This window comes from Wasmannia auropunctata, unplaced genomic scaffold (genome assembly GCF_000956235.1).
Source record: "Wasmannia auropunctata unplaced genomic scaffold, wasmannia.A_1.0 LD334198.1, whole genome shotgun sequence".
Taxonomy (NCBI): domain Eukaryota; kingdom Metazoa; phylum Arthropoda; class Insecta; order Hymenoptera; family Formicidae; genus Wasmannia; species Wasmannia auropunctata.
This window is the reverse complement of record NW_012028692.1, coordinates 6,342-29,440: the sequence shown is the minus strand read 5'-3', so window position 1 is coordinate 29,440 and position 23,099 is coordinate 6,342. Positions and strand designations below refer to the sequence as shown.

The window sequence follows — 23,099 nt, the reverse complement described above, 5'->3', positions numbered from 1 at the left end:
AATTCCTAAAATTATATAAAATGAAAAAATTTAACTTTAACTTTTCAATTATTCAATTATTCATTTTTTTTTATTAACTTAACTTTTAACTTAATTAATTTTATTATGGACTAACTTGTATCTTAACTAAATTAAATTTTCAGACTGTTAACTTTAACTTAACTTAGTTAAAAAAAAAATTAACTTACCCAACCCTGATTCCATTTAAATCAAAAAATAATATAATAGAAACATGAATTCATCTCCGGACTCTAAATAGCGCCAATTCGGATAAATTAAAATGAACTGCAATTTTCAATTTATTTGGATTTGTTTTCATATGCTGGGTAATCTATCAATAAGTAATTCATGAGCGTGATGAAAAAAAGTATTCAACCTTGTATAGATACGCTTTGTGCCAATTTGGACCGAACTCAATATTATACAATTCAATAGTAGACAAATATGAGTTTAAACACGACTCGCGAACTCGAGGAACGTCAGGAGTGTGTTCAGGAATCCACGATATGTCATTTTATCCTTGTTATTCACCGAATGTCAAACAGGGATAAAACGATATCTAGATGCACTTGATCGGAGTTTCTGAACGCAGCACAATATGGTGACGTCCGACCGTGAACGTAGCCACTTCCGCAGCTGCGCGCCACGCGTATCGAACGTGGTTACGTGCATCGCGCGCGCGCGCGCGCGCGCGCACGGCTGGCATCCGGCCACGTTAAAATAGCTCGTTTGCGGGAGTTCGTCAGCGGTCAGGGGGTGCCGTGCCGCCGGGAAAAAAGGTGTGAGCGGTCGCGCGCGCTTTCTCGCTCGTATTTTCTCACGTCTCGAGGAAAATCTTAAATGCGCGCGGATCAGTGACGCGACTGCCGCGTGAGCGTCGTCGACGAACAAACGGAAAAACAACAACAACAACAACAATAGAAATGGATTGCTGGTCGGTTTGGCTGTTGCTCGTCTCGCTGCTCGGCGCGCTCCTACTCACGGGCGGCGTCGAGCTAACCTTTGAACTGGCCGACAATGCTAAGGAGTGTTTTTACCAAGAGATCGAGAAGAACGTCTCGTCCACGCTGGAATTTCAGGTGCGCAACGCCAAACGTCAAATGTCATGCCTCCCGATAACCCGCTCTCTGCGAATTGCTCGCGTCACGGTGACACGTCGCTCACGGCGCGGCGCATCCTCGAGGTCAAAGCTCGCGGCGCAGTATGCTGCATTTTGTCCGCCTGGCTAGCTCCAAAGTTGAATGAGCGAATGAGAAAGAACGCGGGCAAAGGAGCGACTGACTTGTAACGCGATTAACAAAAACATAACGATAACGGATAATGAGATTAATAGGTACATCCAGGAGTGTAACCGTTCACTGAGCGCTCCTGGATGTACAACATATCCAATGTTCTTTTAAAATTGTACTCACAGAACGGGCAAAAGTATAAAATTTTATTTGATTAGTATAGGCCCATTTTAGCTGCACTTTTCTGTATTGTACAATAAGAAAGAAGGAAGAGATATTGTTGATACAAATGCGTTTTAGAATGCGTACAGATTCCCCACCTGGGTTCACCTGGGTATCATTTTATCCTTGTTTATTCAATGAACAAGAATAAAATGATACCTGGCACTTGGGTGAGAATCTGAATATGCCTTTATGCAAGTGATTCTTTTTAAAGACATTTTGTTAATAGTTAATATTTTTATTGGTACCACAACTTTCCTTTAGCAGTTTAGAAGTTATTTCCTTGATTTGTGGATATTTTTTATGTACTAGTAGACTACTGTGCAGCTTTTAAAATAATTTGTATATGTGACGAGTAACGTGCTTTTATACTTTTCAGGTGGTTACAGGTGGCCAGTACGATGTAGATGTAACTTTAGAAGCTCCAAATAAGGAAATTATCTATAGCCAAGTGAAAACACAGTTCGACTCGCACTCTTTTATACCAACTATGTCAGGAATATATAAGGCGTGCTTCAGCAACGAGTTTTCTACATATTCGCACAAACTGGTGTACATGGATTTCCAAGTCGGCGACGAACTGCCGCTTCCTGGTCTTGGAGAACATGTCACAGTCATGACTCAGGTAAATTGCAACAATACCTTCTATAGTGTTACATCAGAGTTGCCACAAAACTGGAAATCAGGGAAAAGTCTGGAAATTTTACAAAATTTTCTGGAAAATTGAAATTCTTAGCTTTAAAGAAGTTTAATATGAGTATATCGCACACTTTTGTTAGCTCTCGAATGCTCTAGAATGTAAACTCTCTTTTTAACAGAGGTTTAAAATAGGCATTAGAATTATTAGCATTATTTTTCAGCTTGTCTACTTTTTATTGGAACTTAAAATTTATTTAAAACTGTTTTTTTTATACTTGTAAGTTTCTTGTGTCACTTGTGAACAAGTTAATAAAATTAAAATTGACTTCATATTTTTGTCATTCTTCTTTCAAGTTTGTAAATTTTTGAATAATAGCAAGTCGGAGATTCCAATAAACAGGATTTATTTAGTTTTTCTTCAAAAAGAATCTATATTTACATGTATTATAAGCCCTGTATTATAAGCAGAGGAAAAGAATTGTGTGCATATATAAAAGAACAAGATAAAAGAATACTAACAATTTAACAATTGCAAGCAATGTCAACAATACTAGTAATTTACATTGCTATGTTAAATTGCTCTTTCAACAAAATATTTAACGGTTTCCAAATAGTTTTTAAATCAAACAAATATACAAAAAAAATTTTTAATATTGAAAGTCAGAGAAAATCATGAAATTTTGTCTGGAAGTTAGGGAGAAGTCATGGAATTTTAGAATGAAGAATTTGTGGCAACCCTATATAAACAGGTCCAGAGGTTCTTGAATGTCCTTGAATCCTGGAATTATTTTTGAATTTAATGTGTCCTGGAAAATTCCTGGAAAATTCTTGAAATTTCGGGATTGACCTGAAATTTTTGTTGTTCTTTTATTCTACAAAAATTGGATCGTAAAAAAGAAAGAAATAAGAAATATTTCTTGCGAGTGTGCAGGAACTTTGTCGATAACATCGGTAGTGTCGTTTTTGGAAAAGTTTATGGTTGTATAAGCTCTCCTTTAAAGATGCAATATTGCAAGCAATTGATAAAGCAACGAATAATATTGTTCTAAATTTGTTTTAATTGATTCGTCATTTAGAATCCTAATTTGAATACAAAACATATAATATTGCGCAAATCAATAAAAATTAATTAATGAAAATTAATCGAGCTGGAAAAACCGGGACTTTTACTTGGAATCATTCTTGAATTGGCTAGCCAAATATCGCTGGACATCATGATAAATGAAAACTGGCAATACCTGATGCGTCTCTTCTTTCTTTTTTACAGATGGAGTCTTCCGCGCAAGAAGTGCACAAAAATCTAATCAGTATCCTGGACTATCAGACGCATCACCGTCTGCGTGAGGCTCAGGGTCGCAAACGTGCGGAGGAGCTCAACGAGCGTGTGCTCTGGTGGTCGGTAATGGAGACTGTTTGCATATTGATCATCGCCGTGGGACAGGTTTTTATTCTGAAGAACTTCTTCACCGATCGAAGCCCTTCCCAAAGTTATTAAGTGTGTTAGCGAAATAAAAAAACGGAAAAGGAAGAACTCGTTCGCGATCAAGGTATATGATCGAATCGTCCACGTGACGATACCTTTTTTTTTCCATCATTGATCAAAGTGCCATCGTAATGCCTCCCCGTGACGGAACTTTCAGCCGCGAGTCTTCTCCGACAATCGAGGAAAGGATCGCTCTCGAGAGGATTCCGCGATTAGAATCCAAAAAAAGTCGTTCGAGAGAAGCACGAGGTGATCCAAATATACATACTATGAAACGCGCGTTACATCGTTCGCGAGTATTAATTTATGCCGAGGCTGAGAACATTTTAAAACATGGGTGCTGATACAACGCAGAGCGATCAGAAGGACGAGTGCAAGCGATACGAACTCGTCGTTCATCTCTCCTTCCCGATGGACACTCTCAAGTTGTACTTATACTGGCTACACGGACAGTATAATGGACATTGAAGAGAGACTACGTTTTTTTTCTTACTGTGAATGTGTAACATAATAAATTAAAGATACTTGTGTGTACATCACGTCTACTCGTATCGCCAAGCGATCTGATTAATTTTTCCCGTCTCTCGTTATTTGTCGCGCCTTCCGTTATTTATCGTAGGCATTAGTTGAGAAGTTACTTAAATAAACGCAGTTGATTATTTACTTGTTTCTCCTCGATTTAATTCTGCTTCGCTCCGAACGTTATTAATTCTTCATAATAATACAGCGTTGAAAGAAAATGCCGTGCCGGCAGACGACAATTACGAGCGTCCCAGTTTCACACATGGCAGGTGTGTCAAGCGTGGTTTTTTTATCGCAGGTGTATTATTTGATAAACGTAGAATGAAAGATAGGATAAATGAAGTCGTTAACATTCATCACAATATTCTGCTTGCATAATCATGTTTTTAAATTACTCCGGAAGTTCATGCACCATCTACACTAATTATTAGCTAGTTATAACATTCAGGAATCTTATTCTTACAATTTCAATGAATTTTTAATTTAGGCAAAAGTATTTGTAAAAAAAATTAGAACTATAATAAATATGCAGTGGTTGTGCATATATAACAGTTCTAAATTATCAATTTTAAAGGGCTATTTGAAGATAATAAAAATTGTAAAATTATAATTCTTATTATAAAATGACAATGTGAAAAAGAATGAATGTCATCTCTATTATTTCTATTTTATAGGTATACAGGATGTATCACATAAAATGTTACAAATATTTCTTTTCAAATTATACAGGTTACGAGGAAATTTTTTTGCAGTTTGTGTTGAAGCCTTTTAAAATCAAATGCTGCCACTAAAAGAGGACAAATAATACGATATCAAAAGAGATTATTTTAATGGGGTAATATTTTTGTATTTTTTATCTTATTTGACAAAACATTCATAAGAAACATTTTTTTATTGTATAGTTAAAAAAGTTATGACAAAAAATATTTTTCAGTGATTTAAAGACTACGAATGTTAACGAAAAATCATTTTATTTAATTTTTATTAATATTACAATGAAATTTTTTAAATTTTTACTAAATGTTACAAATATTTCTTCTGAAATTAAAGGTAGCGAGGAAATTTTTTTGCAATTTGTATTGAAGCCTTTTAAATCAAATACTGCCACTGTAAGAGGACAAATAGATATCAAGAGATTATTTTAATGGAGTAATATTTTTTATCTTTTTATTATAGAGATTATTTTAATGGAGTAGTATTATCTTATTATTTGACAAAACATTCATGAGAAATATTTTTCCATCGTACAGTTAAAGAGTTATGACAAAAAATATTTTTCAGTGACTGTGAATGTTAACGAAAAATCATTTTATTTAATTTTTATAAATTAAATTTTAATAAATATTACAGTAAAAGTTTACAAAATGTATATAGAAACTTCATATATGTATTGCAATAAAATACATTACAATATCCACATTTTACGTGGAACTCTAAAACAACAAAAAAGTTCATATAAATATGTACAAAATCGCCTTATTTTCAAGTTACAGCTATTTTTGTATTTTTGTGTCAATCTACTCACCTTTATAAAAAGGGCTTAAAGTAGATTTTTCGTGCTGAATTCTGAAGACTGCCTCTTAAATGATCCTGTTTCCCGAAGGCGCTGATGTATCCTTTGAAAAGTCTTAGCATCTGGTAAATCACGATTGGGAAATCTTTCTGCATACAGACGTCTAGCTTCTGACGCATTGCCCTCAGCAAGTCCATACATTAGATGCATGTCTGTCATTTCTTGACTCGAATATTTCATCATTGTGTAAAGTGTTGCCTAAACCTGTGTATTCGTAGATATACTGTATTAAGACAAAGTATAAGTAATTATTAAAATAAAAAATTGAACAATTGAAAGTGTTTATAGATTGCAATCGGAAACGTCATCACTTTAACCTTATTTAAGAAATTCGGTGAACAAGGTTAAAATATTACATGGGAACACTCGGATTTCGAGGACAAAACATAATACTCGGAAACACTGACGCTTCTGAACGCAGCCCTAAATTATATGTTATTGCGATACTCTCAGCAAGACCCTCTGTGACTCATTTAATAGCCACTATATTATCGATTTTGCGAACAGAGCTGGTTGTTAGCTCGGAATGAAAAATTGCTGGAGTATAAAAATAATTATAACTCGGAAAACAAAGCGACTTCGGACGTGAACAAACTCCTTTTATTGTTTTAGAGTCCTGAATTCGTTCCTGGCGTATCTCACATATTGTGCACTCAGTTTTACATGTTATGTGTAAAATATATGAATTAAAAGTTCTACGATGGGATGGGATATTGGAATAGAGTCATACAACTCACACACGCGCGCGCGCTATGTATTTCACCGGTGAATTTGCGCCTTTAATCTCCCCATAAGGTTATATAACTATTTCTACCATTGTAACTTTAATCTCAGTTCAACTTTCGATCTTTTTCTAATCTTTAGAACTAGAAGAGAATGAAAACTGAGTTAAACCGATATTAAAGTTAATTTACGTTACTAGAAATCAAACATTAAGCGTGTCACTCTTTTCAATTAAGGAGACAGCCGGTGCTGTAGACAGTTGAGTCTGTCACTGTCACATTACGCTTACACGTCGCCGCTGAAACAGCTGTTATAACCTATTTTCCCAATCGTTCCGATCGTAGTGAAGGAGACACAGTTTTTGAGATTTGATTTAACAAAATGCAGGCAAGTGAATCACATTGTTAAGCACGCAATTCTTTTCAACAGTATCAATTTTGAACGTGAATATGAAATCGTGTGTAAACAATTTTACTTACGAAACAATCCGAAGTAAACATATTTTGTCGGATTTCATATGTTTTTAATGTTATTATTACATATGTTATTTTTGGAATTCGATTTAACAATATGCAGACAAGTGAATCACATTGTTAAGTACGCAATTCTTTTCAACAATATCAATTTTGAACGTGAATATGAAATCGTGTGTAAACAATTTTACTCATGAAACAATCCGAAGTAAACATCTTTTGTCGGATTTCATATGTTTTTAATGTTATTATTACATATGTTATTTTTGAAATTCGATTTAACGGTATGCAGACAAGTGAATCACATTATGTTAAGCATCCAATTATCTTCAATAATATCAATTTTTAACATGAATATGAAATCGTGTGTAAAGAATTTTACTCACGAAACAATCCGGAGTAAACATCTTTTGTCGGATTTCATATGTTTTTAATGTTATTATTACATATGTTATTTTTGAAATTTGATTTAATGGTATGCAGACAAGTGAATCACATTATGTTAAGCATGCAATTATCTTCAACAATATCAATTTTTAACATGAATATGAAATCGTGTGTAAAGAATTTTACTCACGAAACAATCCGGAATAAACATCTTTTATTGGATTTCATATGTTTTCAATGTTATTTTTACATTTGAATATTATACCTTTACTTTTTTATTGTTACATTTTATTGAATCATATCATCTTTACATGCAAACAATTGTTTAGGAACAGGATATCCCGATCGACATTAATGCTGGAAAGTTATTGGACTGGCTGATTAATCGGAGGCACTGCAAGAAGGATTGGCATACGAACATTTTGACCATCAGGCAGAAAATTAATAATGCGATACAGAATATGCCTGCTCATGATGGCATTGCCTCATTGTTGTCCGGCGCATGTAAGCAGTATCAATCATTACAGTTTGATCCTATAATTTTTAAGCAAGCATATGATTGCAGACTCCCGAGTTTTCATTTTGCCTTTTTACAGATATAAATTACTTTTACTGCGTGAAAATCGTAGAAATCTTGAAGGAGACGGAAGCCGACACGAAAAATTTATTCGGGCGTTACGGCTCGCAAAGGATGAAAGATTGGCAGGAGATTTTGCGATTGTACGAAAAGGATAATGTATATCTCGCCGAAGCCGCCCAAATGCTCATGAGAAATGTCAATTACGAAGTTCCCAGTATCAAGAAGCAGATACAGAAGCTGGAGCAATCGTTAATTGTAAATTGATCTACAATGTGTAATATTAATCGTAATATTATTTACTTATTTTATCGTACGTATAATAAGTGCACGTAAAACTGTGTGTCGGCAGGAATTGGAGAAGAAAGAAGCAGAACATAAAAAATCTGAAAATATTGCACATACAGAGTACAACGCGCTATGCAAACAGTTAGGTATAACTGGTTATAGTACAGTCAGACGCGAGTTAATGGACAAGGTGAAAGAATTGCCAGAAATTTATCAGAAGGTGGCAGAGAAGACGAAGAGCTTGGACAAGGTTGTGGAGTTTTACAGTGCATTTGTCGAATTTACCTTCGGCCAGCAATACGACAGTGATTGCGTGTCGATGATTAAATATGTCATTGGTATGTTTGCATAATCATTATTTCAAGAATTTATCACCCAGTATTTAAATGGGAAAGGATTAAAATGAATTAAAATTTTTTAATTTATAGATTGAAATGGATTTGACCTCCGTGGAAATGAATGCATTTCTATTTTTTCATAATCGAATATAATATAATATTTTTTTTGGATTTAGATGGATTGAAACAATATATTTTCTAGTCACAATTTTTAATTGAATAACATTCATGATTTATTTTCATGAAAAAACTTTTTGAATTTAATTAGATTGAAAAACTGCATTTTCTACCTAGAATTTTGAATTAAGCGGTATTGATTTACTTTTTATTGCTAAATTTTTTTTTGGATTGTATGGCATAGAAAATGTGCTTCATGCAATTCCTATAAATGAATGCAAAGGTATTAGACATTGAAATGGATTAAAATTTTCAAAAGTTCGCATTCGCGAACGTTGAAGTATTTTTTTTTCAATCTATTTCAATCCATTCTCGTTTACTGGGCAATATTTGAATAAGAAGTACGCATGACAAATTATTATATTATTTTTTTTTATTTACAGACAAAGGAAACACAACGATGTTTGAATATACTTACGGAGAAGTACCGGTGTCGATAATTGAGCCGTCGTTAAATATTAAAGCGGATGAAGATGAAAGTAATGGGAGGCCTAGTATGGACGCCAATGTATGAATACGATTTTTTCGCGATATTTAAAAAAAAATTTGATTGTGCATTATTATCATGAGTCTTCTCAACAGGCCATTGATTTCGGCAACTTGGATCTGGATGGAGAGATTGATTTTGGCGAAGAAGTTAGTTTAGACGTAGGAGGCGATATCGATTGGGGAGACGAGAGCGCGGAGCAACCTACCGCGGGGGAAGCAGATTGTAATGTCTCTTTAGAGGAGTCGGGTATAGTTGTGGAAGCAGATGGTCACGAAGGTGGCGTGGCTAAGGGGTCTGAAGCTTATACGATATTAGACAATCCGACAACGAGATCGGAATTTATCAACCAGTTGTTTGAGGTATGACATATAAATATACACATATATAGTTTAAAAAATTGCTTTTTTCAAATTTCTGGAAAAAAACCAGAAAAATTTCGATTTTTTTCTGAAAAATTGATTTTTTTGGGAAAAATTGCTGTGTAAACGGTATACTATCTAATTTTTAATATTTTTCATTATATTAAATATTAATTGGGATTCAGAAAGTAATGTAAATGACTTCATGTAATTTACTTTAATTTGCTCGTTAAAATGTGTAATTTTTTGTGTAAATTAGATATAAGCTTATAATTCTTATAACTCTCGTATTTTATAATATTATTGAAATGATACACCTCGTATAATTTGGTGGAATTAATAATGAAAAATTAATGAATTAATTTTTATATTTACTTTTGAATACTATATTCCTTGAGGTGAAGATTATTTATTATTAAATAAACTGTTTTATAGGAAACGCAATTCTAACAAGTGTAAAGATTAATTTAAGTTAATGTTTATATTAAGCATTTTTAAAGAGTTTTGATTATTAATAATTGTCAACAGCCATACATCTTATTTGAAAAATACATTAATTGTTTTTTTTTATTTATTCTTATATAATTTGTTTTTTATTTCTTTCGTATTTAACATTATCAGCAATAAATATACATATGCTTTTTATAAAATTTAAGAAATTTAAAAAGTAAATTAAAGTGTTGCAAATGTGAAATGTAATATGTTTTATGAATTTGTACGTGAAATTTTCCATTGAATTTTTCTACCCCTTGAAAAAGAAACCAAAAAAATCTACGGAAAAATTGAAAAAACCGGTTTTTCTTTCCTGCATTTAAACTATATACACATAAGAAATTGACACAGCTCTGCATTTTTATCTAAATATGTATTTCGACAGTTGGAGGCATTTATGAAGTTACGTCTGTACGAATTCAAAGGCGACGACAGGAACAATCTTCTCAGCTTCAGTCAGATGCAGGATGCCTCACCTATTCTGCAACTTTCCACCATAGAGACCACTCAGAACATGCTGGATAACGTTCAAGTTATTCTCTCCGAGATGTTGCATAACAATGTTCAGCATTTACATAATATCAAACATTATTCAAGGTATAGTCAATTAAACATAATATATTTTCTTTTTACAAAGAGATCTTTAATGTTTATATATCTCTGTCGCAGATACGTGGACATAGTGGCTACTACTTTAAAACAAAAAATAAATCAGATCGATCGAATGGTAGCCCAACAAGAATCCGTGCGACAGAAGCAAGATGACACGCAGAATCAAATTGATAAATTACGTCCGCTGTTGAAACTCATCATACAAAGGACTAAGGAATTACAAGCAGAGGTACAATTACCTTTGTTCTCGCATTCAGGGCTGGGCATATTTCAAATACTTGTATTTAAAATACAGTATTTGAAATACAATTTCAATCTATTTTGTATTTGAAATACTAAAGAAATTATTGATAAAATTCTTGACAACAATTAACCCTAGACTACCACATCTGGGTAAAATTTACCCGGACCATTTTTGACGTGCGTGCCATTCCGACAGGATTGAAAAAGTGGGGTCGCGATGTGGGAGGGAAAAAACTTATAAGTGTCCTCTACAACCTTCCATCATAAGCCACGTCATTCCACTTGGTATTGCCATTCAAGCCACGCGTAAAGTTCGACAATCGGTCTATAAGTTTACTCGGTCAAATAAATGTTTTTTAAAGTGAAGTCATATTTTTGAAGAGGTATTTTTCTTTTGAAAATACCACTCGTGTTCTTTTAAAAACTATGCTTTACTTTTTTTTGTTCGTCTCTGAAAAGAACTGCGATGTAAAAGAAAAACCAGCCTTTTTTGAAAAAGATATAAAAGCCGATTTTTGCAAATTGTTCATGTCTTTAAGATCTTTGAGTGTTACTATCTATTCAGTCACCTTTCTTACTGTCTGGCGCATAGATAAAAAAAAAGTTTTAAATCGATGCGTTTGAACCGAAGTTACGCAACAAAATAGGTAGGTCGGGTAAATTTTACCCAGTGTGACAGATTGGGTGGCAAATATAGTGTGGTAGTCTAGAGTTAAAGTAACTTCAATTTTTCTCATATGACAATTAGCGATACCAATTATTTTCGTCAAGTTTCTGGCAATATCAAGTCATCAGAGTCAAATTTTATAATTTCACATTACTAAATAGATTTCTCGTGCGGTTGATTGAAAAGAGAACTGTTGGAGGGGGGGGGGGAGGGTTAACATTATATATTATCGTAATTGAAAGATTAAATTAAAAAGTATTTTGTATTTCAAATAAAAACTTAAAAGTATTTTGTATCTCAAATCAATAGATTGAAAGCATTTTATATTTTGTAATTCAAATACTAAGATTGCCGGTATTTTGTATTTTGTATTTCAAATACTTTAATGATGTATTTTGCCCAGCTCTGCTCGCATTGTTGTTTCGGAATAACATTCTGCTATTTTTTAATATTGTATCTAATTACAGATAGAGCAAGATATTTCCAGGAAATACAAGAATAGGACGGTATATTTAACCGGAGGTGTAAGTACGTTGTAAGTTTCAGACAATGGAGAAAAAAAATTGTTGACTTATGTGTTAAATGTAAATAATATCTACATTAACATAATATGATTTCGCATTTACGATTGTAAAATATATACACAATATAATTTTTTTACTGTTATTCTGCATCTATTTCCTCGATATAGTATAAGTAACGATGTATGATTGTAATGTATCTTCATATCTCTAAAGATGTATCCTTTTTAAGAGTAATCAGTACTCTTTCTTTGGTATCCGAATTTTATCTTTGAAAGAATAAGGTTTTTTTTTATACGATGCATATATCTTCATCTCGAAAGTTAAATCTTACAAGGTAAAGCAAATTTTTTTCATGTTTCAAAACGTGGCCTATGCTATTTTTAAAATACATAATTTATATAATCATGAAGAGATTCTGTACAAGTCTCCACGGTGACGAGGTACAAACTGCTTTGGTAGTAGGACAAGGATATCTTCGCAGACACTCGGCTAACGAACGATCGCATTCGCACAAACGTTGAGCACAAGACCCCGATCCTCCCCAGCTGCCATGCTCAATCGCTGTAACAAAGATTTCACAAACTGTATTATTTCATTCATTGTGTCACGTTATTTACATATAGCATAAATAAGTCAATTTTAATTTATAAAAAAGGTATATAGTACGTAAAGAAGAAGATAATATATTATGTCCTCCATTTATATTTTGTACAGTTATTTTGTTAATAATTGATATTTTAAATTGAAAACTTACATTTGTCAAAGTGTTATTTAATCGATTCTAGATTCAAAGTTATAAAATATATATCACATAGGATATTGTTTATAAAAATGTGGCGGTACTGCAAAATGGATCGAAGAAGAATAGAGGTGATACTATGGCCCCTTACAAAAATATACTAAAAAAATTTGTTTTGTTTAAAAAACACAGTGTTGTGTTACAAATATATTTATAAAGAAACTGCAATGGTTTTGGGGAGCGCACTATCAGCGTTACTGTATCATTTTAGCTTTATCATTAAATGTAAAATAAGGACAGAACATTGAATTAATAGCATTAATAGCGTGCTTCATGAACGCACACAATATTGCAGAATGTATAAAATTGTATAAGTATACGTACACATATAAATTTCTTCTGTTTATAGGCTACTGAAAATCTATCGTATATACACAGGGTGTCCCGAAATTCGCGAATCAAAATATCAAGCATAAATAGCAAGAGAGTCTTCGAGAAATTAAGTAAAAAATTTGTAAATTTTTATTTTAAGCAATAGTTTTTGAGATATATGGGTTTAAATTTAGCCAATTCTAGATTAGTACTCGCGTGAAGTGCGCGACCACTAACACTACGATGCGCTCCACGGATATGTTTCCGTTTAATCGTAATCTATAATTGGCTAAATTTAAACTCTTATATCTCAAAGACTACGCTTAAATTAAAAATTTACAAATAACTTTTTTACTTAATTTTTCGAAGACTTTCTTGCTATGATATTTTGATTCGCGAATTTTGGGACACCCTGTATGTATATACGTGTAATGTGAACTATAGATTAGTAGCTACAATCGAATTATCGAATATTTATTCCAAAATTAAAAAAAAAAAGATTTCAGACACGCTTTAATATCAGGGTTGCGTTCAGATTCCCTACTTGCATGGATGCATTCAGATATTCATGTTTTGAAGAATTTAAATGCATTATGCTTAGAGGACTACATTTGCAAAATGTCATGCAATTGTTTAACTCGACTCCATGCTACTCTCAAAAATGTGTACAGATAAGAAAGTGTATATGTTTATAACATACAGTTATAACACACAAAAAGTTTAAGAAAAATGAGGAAAAGTACGTATAATATTAAAATGCTTCTTGAAAATATTTCGAAATGTTCAAAAATAAAAATGCGTTATAATAAATACCAGCCATTATGTATTGGCATATAAGCGCCATTGTTTATATGGCAAACTACTAAATAAATTATTTCATAAATAGTCAATTAGTAAAATTCGGCATCTAATAGCGAAAATATCTATAAGGGCCAATAATATCACCTTCTCCTCTATATTTCCTTAATTGTAAGGAATTATTCTAGTCTTCCGAATTTACAAAAAAAATTGCGCTGGCTCGTAAGAAAAAGAACAAACGAATAATAATCAATAAACGAACCGCAAATAGGCTTGTAACCTTCGTAACATTTCCAGTAATACGGTACGAAGTATTCCGAACTGAGGCATTCCGTAGCGTCGTAGCACCAGTCGTGCATCTTGCAACATCTGAAACGTATTACGTTGATATTATCAATTGATATTTATTTGTAAAGAAGAACTCGCGCGAGATGTAAATGGTATATGCTTTCTAATATATAGACGTGAATAACGTACTGGTCGATACCATCGATGACATAACCGGATCCCAAGAATCCGCAGTAGCAACCGTATCCTTTGTAAGCTAAAGGATTACATCCCGTGGCGCATACTACCATGTTGTAAAGATGTATCACTCCTCGTTTGAACCTCGTATGGCCCGTGGTCTCCTTTCCGCTCGTTCTGAAATCACGTACGGTCTTCATGTCGTCTCGATCCGAACGGCACACATGTCTTTTCTAAGACGTCTTTAAGACGTTATCAAAAGAATCAGAAATAATAAAATTAGGCCAGACGAGCGTTAAAACGAAGACGACAGCGTTTATTAATACTACAACACACTAAATCTAAATCTAATCTAACTGAATAAAAATTAATAGTCAAATACGCGGTTATGAAAAACTATAGGTAGGAGGGAACGCCTTAATAAACGCTGTTATAAACATCTTCATTTTAATGCTCGTTAGTCTGGCCTAATTTTATTATTTCTTGTTTTTAAATTGACCAGCTTGTCGTTATATTGTTTGTTTCTCAAAAGACATTTCAAATTCGTCTTCAAGACTTTTTGAAAAGACGTCTAAAAGTTGTTTCTTATAAAACATTTCTTGGAGCATGTATTTACATTTTATTAACTGTAATATTTATCGATTAAAATACATGACATGGCCAATCTGGATATAACGTAGCCAATATTTACTTTTACATTCAGTTAATCTGGCATTCCGATATTTTATATCATTTACAATGACACAATTAAGGCAATGTTATTTGCAAATGTGTTAACAAAGGAAAGAACATAAGAAATTGGAATTAAATATAATAAATAACCAAATTAATAATAAATCAATCTGATAAATTTATATAACAATGATTTAAATACGTATACTAACTACTATGACATTTATATCTATGATATTTTATATCATTTACAATGACACAATTAAGGCAAAGTTATTTGCAAATGTGTTAACAAAGGAAAGAACGTAAGAAATTGGAATTAAATATAATAAATAATTAAATTAATAATAAATCAACCTGATAAATTTATATAACAATGATTTAAATACGTATACTAACTACTATGACATACATAACTCTTCTAATGACAAGACTGATATAGATCTCTGTTGTAATAGATAGATTATTATCAAACTTATATAAATATTAAATTATTTAACAATTTCAAACAAAGCCGATATATGTATGTACAATAAATAATGAAGAGAAAAAGAGCCTTAAATTCAGTCAAAGCTAGATGGTTGTAGAAAAATAATATTAAAAATTTTAAAATTTTTAAATTTTAGCTATCGTAAACTGTGTGCCGATTAAAGACCAGTAATCGCGCGGCGCGCACTTTACGATTAATTGAAATTTAAAGATTTTAAAATTAAAAATATTAGGCAATCAACATCCAACCGAATTTGGAGCTATTTTCTCCCTCATTATTTGTTATATAAATGATCTATATGTTGATTTCTCAAGCAACAGTAACTCTTCTTTCATATTTTTCTTCTTGTCAACGTGTTTCGGTATCATTAATTTTTATTATGCAATTATCACAATATATTTAAAAATGATATAAAATTAAAAACATCTTTCTAGCAACTTTACAAAACATTTTCAAAATTTTAAAATGTCTTTTAAACGTCTTAATGTTCTCTGGGAGTCTGATATTATAAATTGTCACATTACAAATTAACTCTTTGCTGCCATACTATACATTTTGTAACAGGAACAGCACTGGGTATTTGGTGTAAAAATATCGCATAAAAATGATATGAATTTTCTTTCAAACAAAAAATGTCATTTTTAATCAATAAAAAAATATTTTTGATAACCATTGTGTCAACATCTTAACGATAAATTTAATTTGACTGCGATTTTCCGTCTGACTACATTCCTTTATCTTGTCTCGGGCCTTGTTTTATTTGGACTCGTTACTGTCAAATAACAGGTTGATTGATTCAGGTGCAGCGAAGTAACGACTTGACCCGCATTTGAGAACATATATTCTTTCGTTAGTGGATCTTTTTGCTGAAAATGGCCTAAAATGAGATTCGAAACGTTTGAAGAATGTGAAAGATTTTAATAATTGCGAGTTCAAATATATTATTTATTTAAACACAATGCGCACTAAGTACCGCTCTGTATAATTCTCATTGCCTTAGTATTAATTCTTGTTTTTTAATTTCGAAAGTTCTTTTTATCAATCGTAATTTTAATAAATAAAATAATAACAAGTAAATGTATTCTTATTAGGTATACTGCTGGAAGGTCGGAATTACCGATATTACAGTTGTATGAATATCTCCGAATTGATTGAACGAAACTGAAAATCTTTTTTACAGGATTAAAATAGACATGAAATGTGGGACGAAGGAATTTGTAGTAAAAACGAAAAAAAAAAGAAAATAATTAAAAAATTTTTTTTGTTTTTACTACAAATTCCTTCATCCCACATTTCATGTATATTTCAATCATGTGAAAATATTTTCAGTTTCGTTCAATTAATTCGATATTCATATAACTGTAATGTCGGTAATTCCGACCTTCCAGCATCGTCTTAATAAGAAAGTTAGCATATAAAGTAAAAGGAATCGTCCGGCATGCCATATCCACAGTGGCAGCTAAGGGTTAACAAACGTTTCCGTTCGCAGGTAGGTACGTCCGACTTACGCAGATTGAGCCTTCGTGTTGTTCGCCGTCGCGTTGCTCGGCGACACGCGCATGTAGACATCCTTGCCGTGAATACGCGCTGAGGAAGCGCTCCACGGGTCACCGCTGTGACTGACGTACAGATCCTCTTGATTTTCATTTATATCATTATGCACATATGAATAATCGTAGTCCGCTTGGCGCGTTCTGGCACCGCCAAGTATCTTATAAACATCTGGCGTACCGTTACCTGTAAGAGAGTGCCACAAGTGCTGATAGATCAAAAAATAAATAGCGTTAGCGAGAGAGAAAGACGAAAGATTGCACACGACACCTACATACAGTTATAAAACGATATACAGTTATAACCGTAGTTCGTCATACTTATATATTAATTTTATACAATCGAATATCGTTTATCTCGATCTTCATAATCTTTAATTTATCGGAAATCTAGCGGATCACAAATTGGATTTTCTACAGTTTTTTTTTACTATGGTGAATACTTTAAAACTATACATCTATGCCATGGTATACTTTCTATCAAGGTTGAGCAAAATACATCATTAAAGTATTTAAAATACTGGCAATTTTAGTATTTGAATTACAAAATATAAAATACTTCCAATTTTTCGATTTGAAATATTATACAAAAAATACTTTTAAGTTTTTATTTAAAATACAAATACTTTTCAATTTAATCTTCTAATTACGATATATAATGTTAATATAATGTTAATATATAATGTTACCCCCCCCCCCAACAGTACCCCCTCTTCACTTTTAGAGAGAGAAAGAAAAGTTGTTTTATTCTCTTACGCTTTTTAACAGTCCTATTGTTCTGTACCAACCGCACGAAAAATCTATTTACTTATTGTGAGATTATGAATTTTGACTCTCATGACTTGACATTGGTTGAAACTTGAAACGAAAATAGTTACAGTATCGCTAATTGTCATATGAGAAAAATTTAAGTTACTATTAATTGTTGTCAAGGATTTTTATCAATAATTTCTTTAGTATTTTAAATACAAAATAGATTGAAATTGTATTTGAAATACAAAATACAAAATATTAATTATGTGCTCCGCTGAAATGCAGAATACAAAATACTGTCCCAACCGCACGAAAAATCTATTTACTTATTGTGAGATTATGAAATTTGCCTCTGACGACTTGATATTGCTTGAAACTTGACGACGAAAAAATAGTTAGTGTCGCTAATTGCCATATGAGTAAAACTTAAGTTACTATATTAACTGTTGTCAAGGATTTTTATCAATAATTTCTTTAGTATTTTAAATACAAAATACTTTTATGTGCTCCGCTGAAATACAAAATACAAAATACATTGCAAATTGTATATTTCAAAACAAGTATTTGAAATATGCCCAGCCCTGCTTTCTACGCATAAACGAATGGAGAACGTGCTATCGATATCGCCGGGAGCAGTGATCTCTTTTTAGTAATTCTACCGGTTACGCGAGTCCGGTATGTAGAAGGTGCATGTATTTCCCGAACCATCCCGATGCGTATATGCGCGCGCGTTGCACGATCTTTCTCTCCTGATCACTAAGAAACAAGTGCTTCACCTTGATCTAGACCCGCTTAGCGTAAAACTACTCTCATTCATCCCACTTCTGGCCGGTTTTAACGGTTTCTCGACGATTTTCCATAAACGCCGAGGGAATTGCGCGGCCGTCCACTCTTCGCCTCTCGAACGATCGTACGACGAAATGCGGGAGTTATTTTCCCCAATTTCACTTTTTAGATTATCCTTTCTACCAGTTCGGTGAGATATGCAGAATATAATCTCTCGTACATTTCACCGCGCTGAGATTATTTCAATGCGTCTCGCAGATTCAGAGAAAGAAAAGAAGCGAATTTACTTTTCATGTATTAACTGTGTTAAAAAGGAACCGATAACCTTTGCATTTTATTGATAAAATTATATATCTTTTTACTGAAAAAAATGTATCTTATCATTAATTAAGTTATTCAATAGCCGTTTTATCACCTTCCGATATATTTACGCAATTATTTTTACAGTCATTTTTATTCTGGTAACGCCAAGAACGTACACAATTAATCGTTGGCATTTATTTTACGATCCGTTGCATTCTCTCGCTTCTCTAAGAAGTGCCAGAAAGTCGAATAAACGTCTAATCTGGTGCCAAAAGTAACTTGTATAATTTTGAACAAAAAAATATCAAGTATTACATCTGCATATTCATCTATTATAACTTCTTAATAGGAATATTATGCATTAAATTATAATAATAAAAATTATTACAATTGCAATATAATTATAATAAAAATTATTATAATTATAATACAATTATAATAAACAAATATTATTTATTATATTCTTTACTAATATTAATATTATTATAAAAATATAATTATAAATTATAATTAATGAATTATAATATTACATTGTGGAATATTATAAGCTCTTTCACAAATACATAACTTATCTCTTTCTATAAAAAAAAAATGAATAATGCACACGTTTGCTTTAAAGCGTCAATGAATTTGTTATCGCAATGGAAACGTAGCATAAAGAAAATGGATATTTCGGAGGAATAATATCAACAGAATTTCTAAAAGAGATACATGATATACTTATCTCTGTTATACATGGATGTTATCACTTGAGAATTAAACGTATCGAGAACGGAAGCAGGATCTTCTTTGCAAACGAGCGCGCCCCGTTTGCTGTTTTTTTCCCCCTTGTCATAACATATAGCCGATCCCATCCGGATGAATTTCTATTTTTCACGAAGTCTCTACTGCTTGAAAATTCACGTTCGCGTTTCGGTTCGCGGTGCACGAGTACCTCGATACGAGAGCAAGACGCGCTTCCGCGTGCACGTTGCAGCGAAATTGTGTATAGTCGTCACTATTCAAAGATTCTTGCTTGGGAAAAATGTATCGTTCATATCACGTTTACATTTCGCTGAATTTGATGAGAGGTCCACGCATTCGGTATGATATTGTATTACATATATGATATATATTATACAAATATATTTATTTTATAACAATATTTTTAGAATTATATGAATTGTGCAGTAAATACGAACCCACACAAAAGTAAAAGAAGCATCATAATCGAACTCGCAAATATTAGTTGTAATCTCGATGAGAATTATGCGATTGCGCAATCCCTCGCTTGAATTTCTTTTCTGCCTTAATGGAATTTCGCTTGTTTGAGGTGGAAAAAATTGCCAATAATAATCATGAAAGGTAAATCAAACAGGCGAATGCAAACTTTAGATGCATTGTGTAACGTTAGAATGTTCCAAAAGGAAGAAAGAGTGAATTAATCGTTAATTCGATTCTCGACGAATTTAAATTTAAAATTATTGCATCGAATAAAATAAATAAACTGCAAATAAAATAAACGGTAATTGGGTTTTTGTCACAAATACGCTCTAGCAATTAAAAATTTTTTCAACTGTGCCAAAGCTATTTGTCTGTCCCTCGAAGGTCTTTCCGAAATATCAATAATGGAATACCTAAGCCCGTCATTACTTACTTACGTCATTACTTACAAAACAAAATCATAATGGCGTAAACGTTATAATGGCAACTTAATTAAACATGTACGTAGAAATATATCGTAGTTAGGTTACTGTAACGAATTACTGTAACTACGCACGACTTGTTACGATCGACGCGCTTCGCAGAGGAAAATTGAGAGATTGTACACACACACACACACACACACACACACACCGTTTTATACCGCTTCATCTCTCTTCTGCGGTCGGAATTGCTCAACGACAAGTAAATTGAGAATCGCGAAATGAAACACGGCACGATCGAATCGCAAGCTTTTAACGGTTCCATGGTAACAATTGACGATTGGCGTCATAATGCTTCACAACGTTAATTAGTCTCCGGGCGGTATAGTCACTGTAATCCGTGAAACACGATTCCTTTTTGCTCTCGCGGTTTCCACGGCGCGCGGCGGCAACGTAAAAATTTAATGCGTCGATTTTCTCCCCTCTGAAGTGAGCACGGAAAGCAAGGCGTGGGCAAACGAAGGGTGAAAGTCAACTTTTAGTCGTCCATCAAGCGGGATTCTATTGCAAACATTCGATTTTCAGTAAAAAAAGAGATTTAATTAACAGAAAATATATATTGATATAAAACGTTAAGAAACTTTCGGCTAGAAATTAAATTCAAGCTAAATATTTGCTTAAGCAAAACGCATTTTATAGCTCGTTCGAAAACATGTGATATAAATTTCTGTTGGAAAATGTGTGTAAAATACAAATTTCTTTTTAACTCGAGCGATATCGATCACGGTTTTTCTTCGAGGCGTATTTCACTGATTTCACAATAAAATAATCAAATGACCAATCAAGCATATCTCATTGCTGTTTTCTTCTCAGGTTAAACGTTTACAATGAGAGTTAAGACTTAAGATTTAAGAAAATTGACCAATCATAATCGATTATTCGTCTCATGTAAGAAGAATAATCGATTGTAATTGATCAACTTTCTTAAATCTTAAGTCTTAAATCTCATTGTAGACGCCGCTTTAAGCATTGCCTACAATAAGATTTTAAAGCGTAAAATTAAAGCTTAAGCCTTAAGCCGTAAAAAATTAATCAATCACAGTCGAATGTGAGAAGAATAATTAATCATGATTGGTCAATTTTTTACAGTTTAAGGCTTTATAAAGCTTAAGTTTTACGCCTTAAAATCTTATTGTAGACGTCGCTTTAGTGTCGGTGCACAATAAGAATTTTAAATCTTACACTGTAAGATATTGACCAATTACAATCGATTATTTTTCTCATATTCGACTACGTTTAGTCTATTTCTTACTACTTAGGACTTAAAATCCTTATTATAGACCGACACTAAAAGGTCCATCTACAATGGGAGCAGTAAGTCGTAAGCCGTAAGAAATTTACCAATCGCAATCAATTATTCTTCTCATATTCGACTGTGATTGGTGAATTTTTTACGGCTTACGATTTACTCCTCTCATTGTAGATGGACCTTAAGCGTCGTCTACAATGAGACTTAAGACTTAAGATTTAAGAAAATTGACCAATTATAGTCAATTATTCACCTCACGTGAGAAGAATAATCAATTGTAATTGGTTAATTTTCTTAAATCTTAAGTCTCATTGTAGACGTCGCTTTTAGTCCTAAAACACAATAGGTGTAGTAAGTCTTAAACCGCAAGAAATGGACCAATCGCAATCGAATGTGAAGAGAATAATCGATTATGATTGGTCAATTTCTTACAGCTTAAGACTTACTACATTTATTGTGTTTTGGGCTTACTGCTCGTTTTTTCACTATTTAAAACTTTCAAGTTGTACTACATACGAAAATTCCTTTCTAAGTTCGAATTTTTGTTCACCAAGTCCGTGGAGGAGAGGGAAATAATACCGGAACAAACGAAAGGGCCTGCGCTCGTTGTTCACGTCGCGATATACGATAACTGTGTAGAGTCTCATCAGGCTCATTAATTATGCCTGTGTTACTTTCGTTCATCGTGAATGAAATTATCTCTCGCCTGACTTGAATAGGGAGGGTGTCACGTCGTCAGCGATGTCGTGTGAATCGACTTAATTATAAATCTAGTCGCTCTCGCTACTTTTTAGATCCGTCTGATTCAATTGTGTGTCACACTTTCTTAGAAGTTCCGCGCGCGATACGTTTTGCGATGTTGATTGTGATAAAATAATTTTCTCACGAGTGTATGATTAGAGCGAACGGTTAATTAAGTTATTAGCAAGAAGCGAGAGAGAAAGAGAGAGAGAGAGAGAGAGAGAGAGAGAGAGAGAAACAACAATGTAAGTAAAAATTTTACACACGAGAAAACGAAACTCGATTATGTATATCGCATAATGCACGATTGACGACAAAGTAATGGAATGACGTGACTGTACTAAAAACAACACACAGAAAACATTAATAAAAGTAATATCATTTTTCGCCTACACGGCCGGATTAAATTAAAAAATTCGTACGTCCGCGAAATATCAATTACAATTCTATTTTCTACATTTTAAATTTTTCATCTAAA

General features: G+C 32.9%; 3 protein-coding genes and 1 long non-coding RNA gene across 5 annotated transcripts in view; 2 read left to right on the top strand and 2 right to left on the bottom strand.

The window, feature by feature from the left end:
- The first annotated feature begins 707 nt into the window (after window positions 1-707).
- Window positions 708-4,236, top strand: LOC105459306 (transmembrane emp24 domain-containing protein 7-like). Of its 2 annotated transcripts, XR_975665.1 has the most exons (4): window positions 708-1,079; window positions 1,831-2,076; window positions 3,358-3,637; window positions 3,731-4,236. XR_975665.1 is itself a non-coding variant. In XM_011705231.1 (3 exons), exons 1-3 carry the CDS (start codon window positions 924-926, stop codon window positions 3,583-3,585), a joined length of 630 nt encoding a protein of 209 aa, XP_011703533.1. In that variant the 5' UTR covers window positions 708-923; the 3' UTR covers window positions 3,586-4,236. The 2 variants fall into 2 exon arrangements, 1 of the variants encoding a protein (XP_011703533.1); XM_011705231.1 differs by having other exon boundaries at window positions 3,358-4,236.
- Window positions 4,237-5,462: 1,226 nt separating this feature from the next.
- On the bottom strand, window positions 5,463-6,672 carry LOC105459307. The gene is made up of 3 exons (XR_975666.1): window positions 6,406-6,672; window positions 5,621-5,872; window positions 5,463-5,528 (listed from the first exon to the last, which is right to left on the bottom strand). It is a non-coding gene; the product is annotated as an uncharacterized LOC105459307 (long non-coding RNA).
- An 8-nt stretch (window positions 6,673-6,680) lies between these two features.
- LOC105459308 (CDK5 regulatory subunit-associated protein 3) lies at window positions 6,681-12,160 on the top strand. Its single transcript, XM_011705232.1, has 9 exons — window positions 6,681-6,778; window positions 7,581-7,755; window positions 7,848-8,086; window positions 8,181-8,454; window positions 9,015-9,139; window positions 9,214-9,480; window positions 10,358-10,569; window positions 10,642-10,813; window positions 11,962-12,160. The coding sequence occupies exons 1-9, from the start codon at window positions 6,773-6,775 to the stop codon at window positions 12,031-12,033; spliced, it is 1,542 nt and encodes a 513-aa protein (XP_011703534.1). The 5' UTR covers window positions 6,681-6,772; the 3' UTR covers window positions 12,034-12,160.
- A 140-nt stretch (window positions 12,161-12,300) lies between these two features.
- The window catches only part of LOC105459305 (phospholipase A2), a 15,245-nt gene continuing 4,446 nt past the window's right edge, over window positions 12,301-23,099 (bottom strand). The window contains exons 2-5 of the mRNA XM_011705230.1: window positions 17,063-17,291; window positions 14,405-14,569; window positions 14,190-14,296; window positions 12,301-12,579 (exon numbers count right to left, since the gene is read on the bottom strand). Of these exons, the coding sequence (XP_011703532.1) occupies window positions 12,413-12,579; window positions 14,190-14,296; window positions 14,405-14,569; window positions 17,063-17,291 (668 nt within the window). The 3' untranslated portion in view covers window positions 12,301-12,412. The remainder of the gene's footprint in view (window positions 12,580-14,189; window positions 14,297-14,404; window positions 14,570-17,062; window positions 17,292-23,099) is intronic.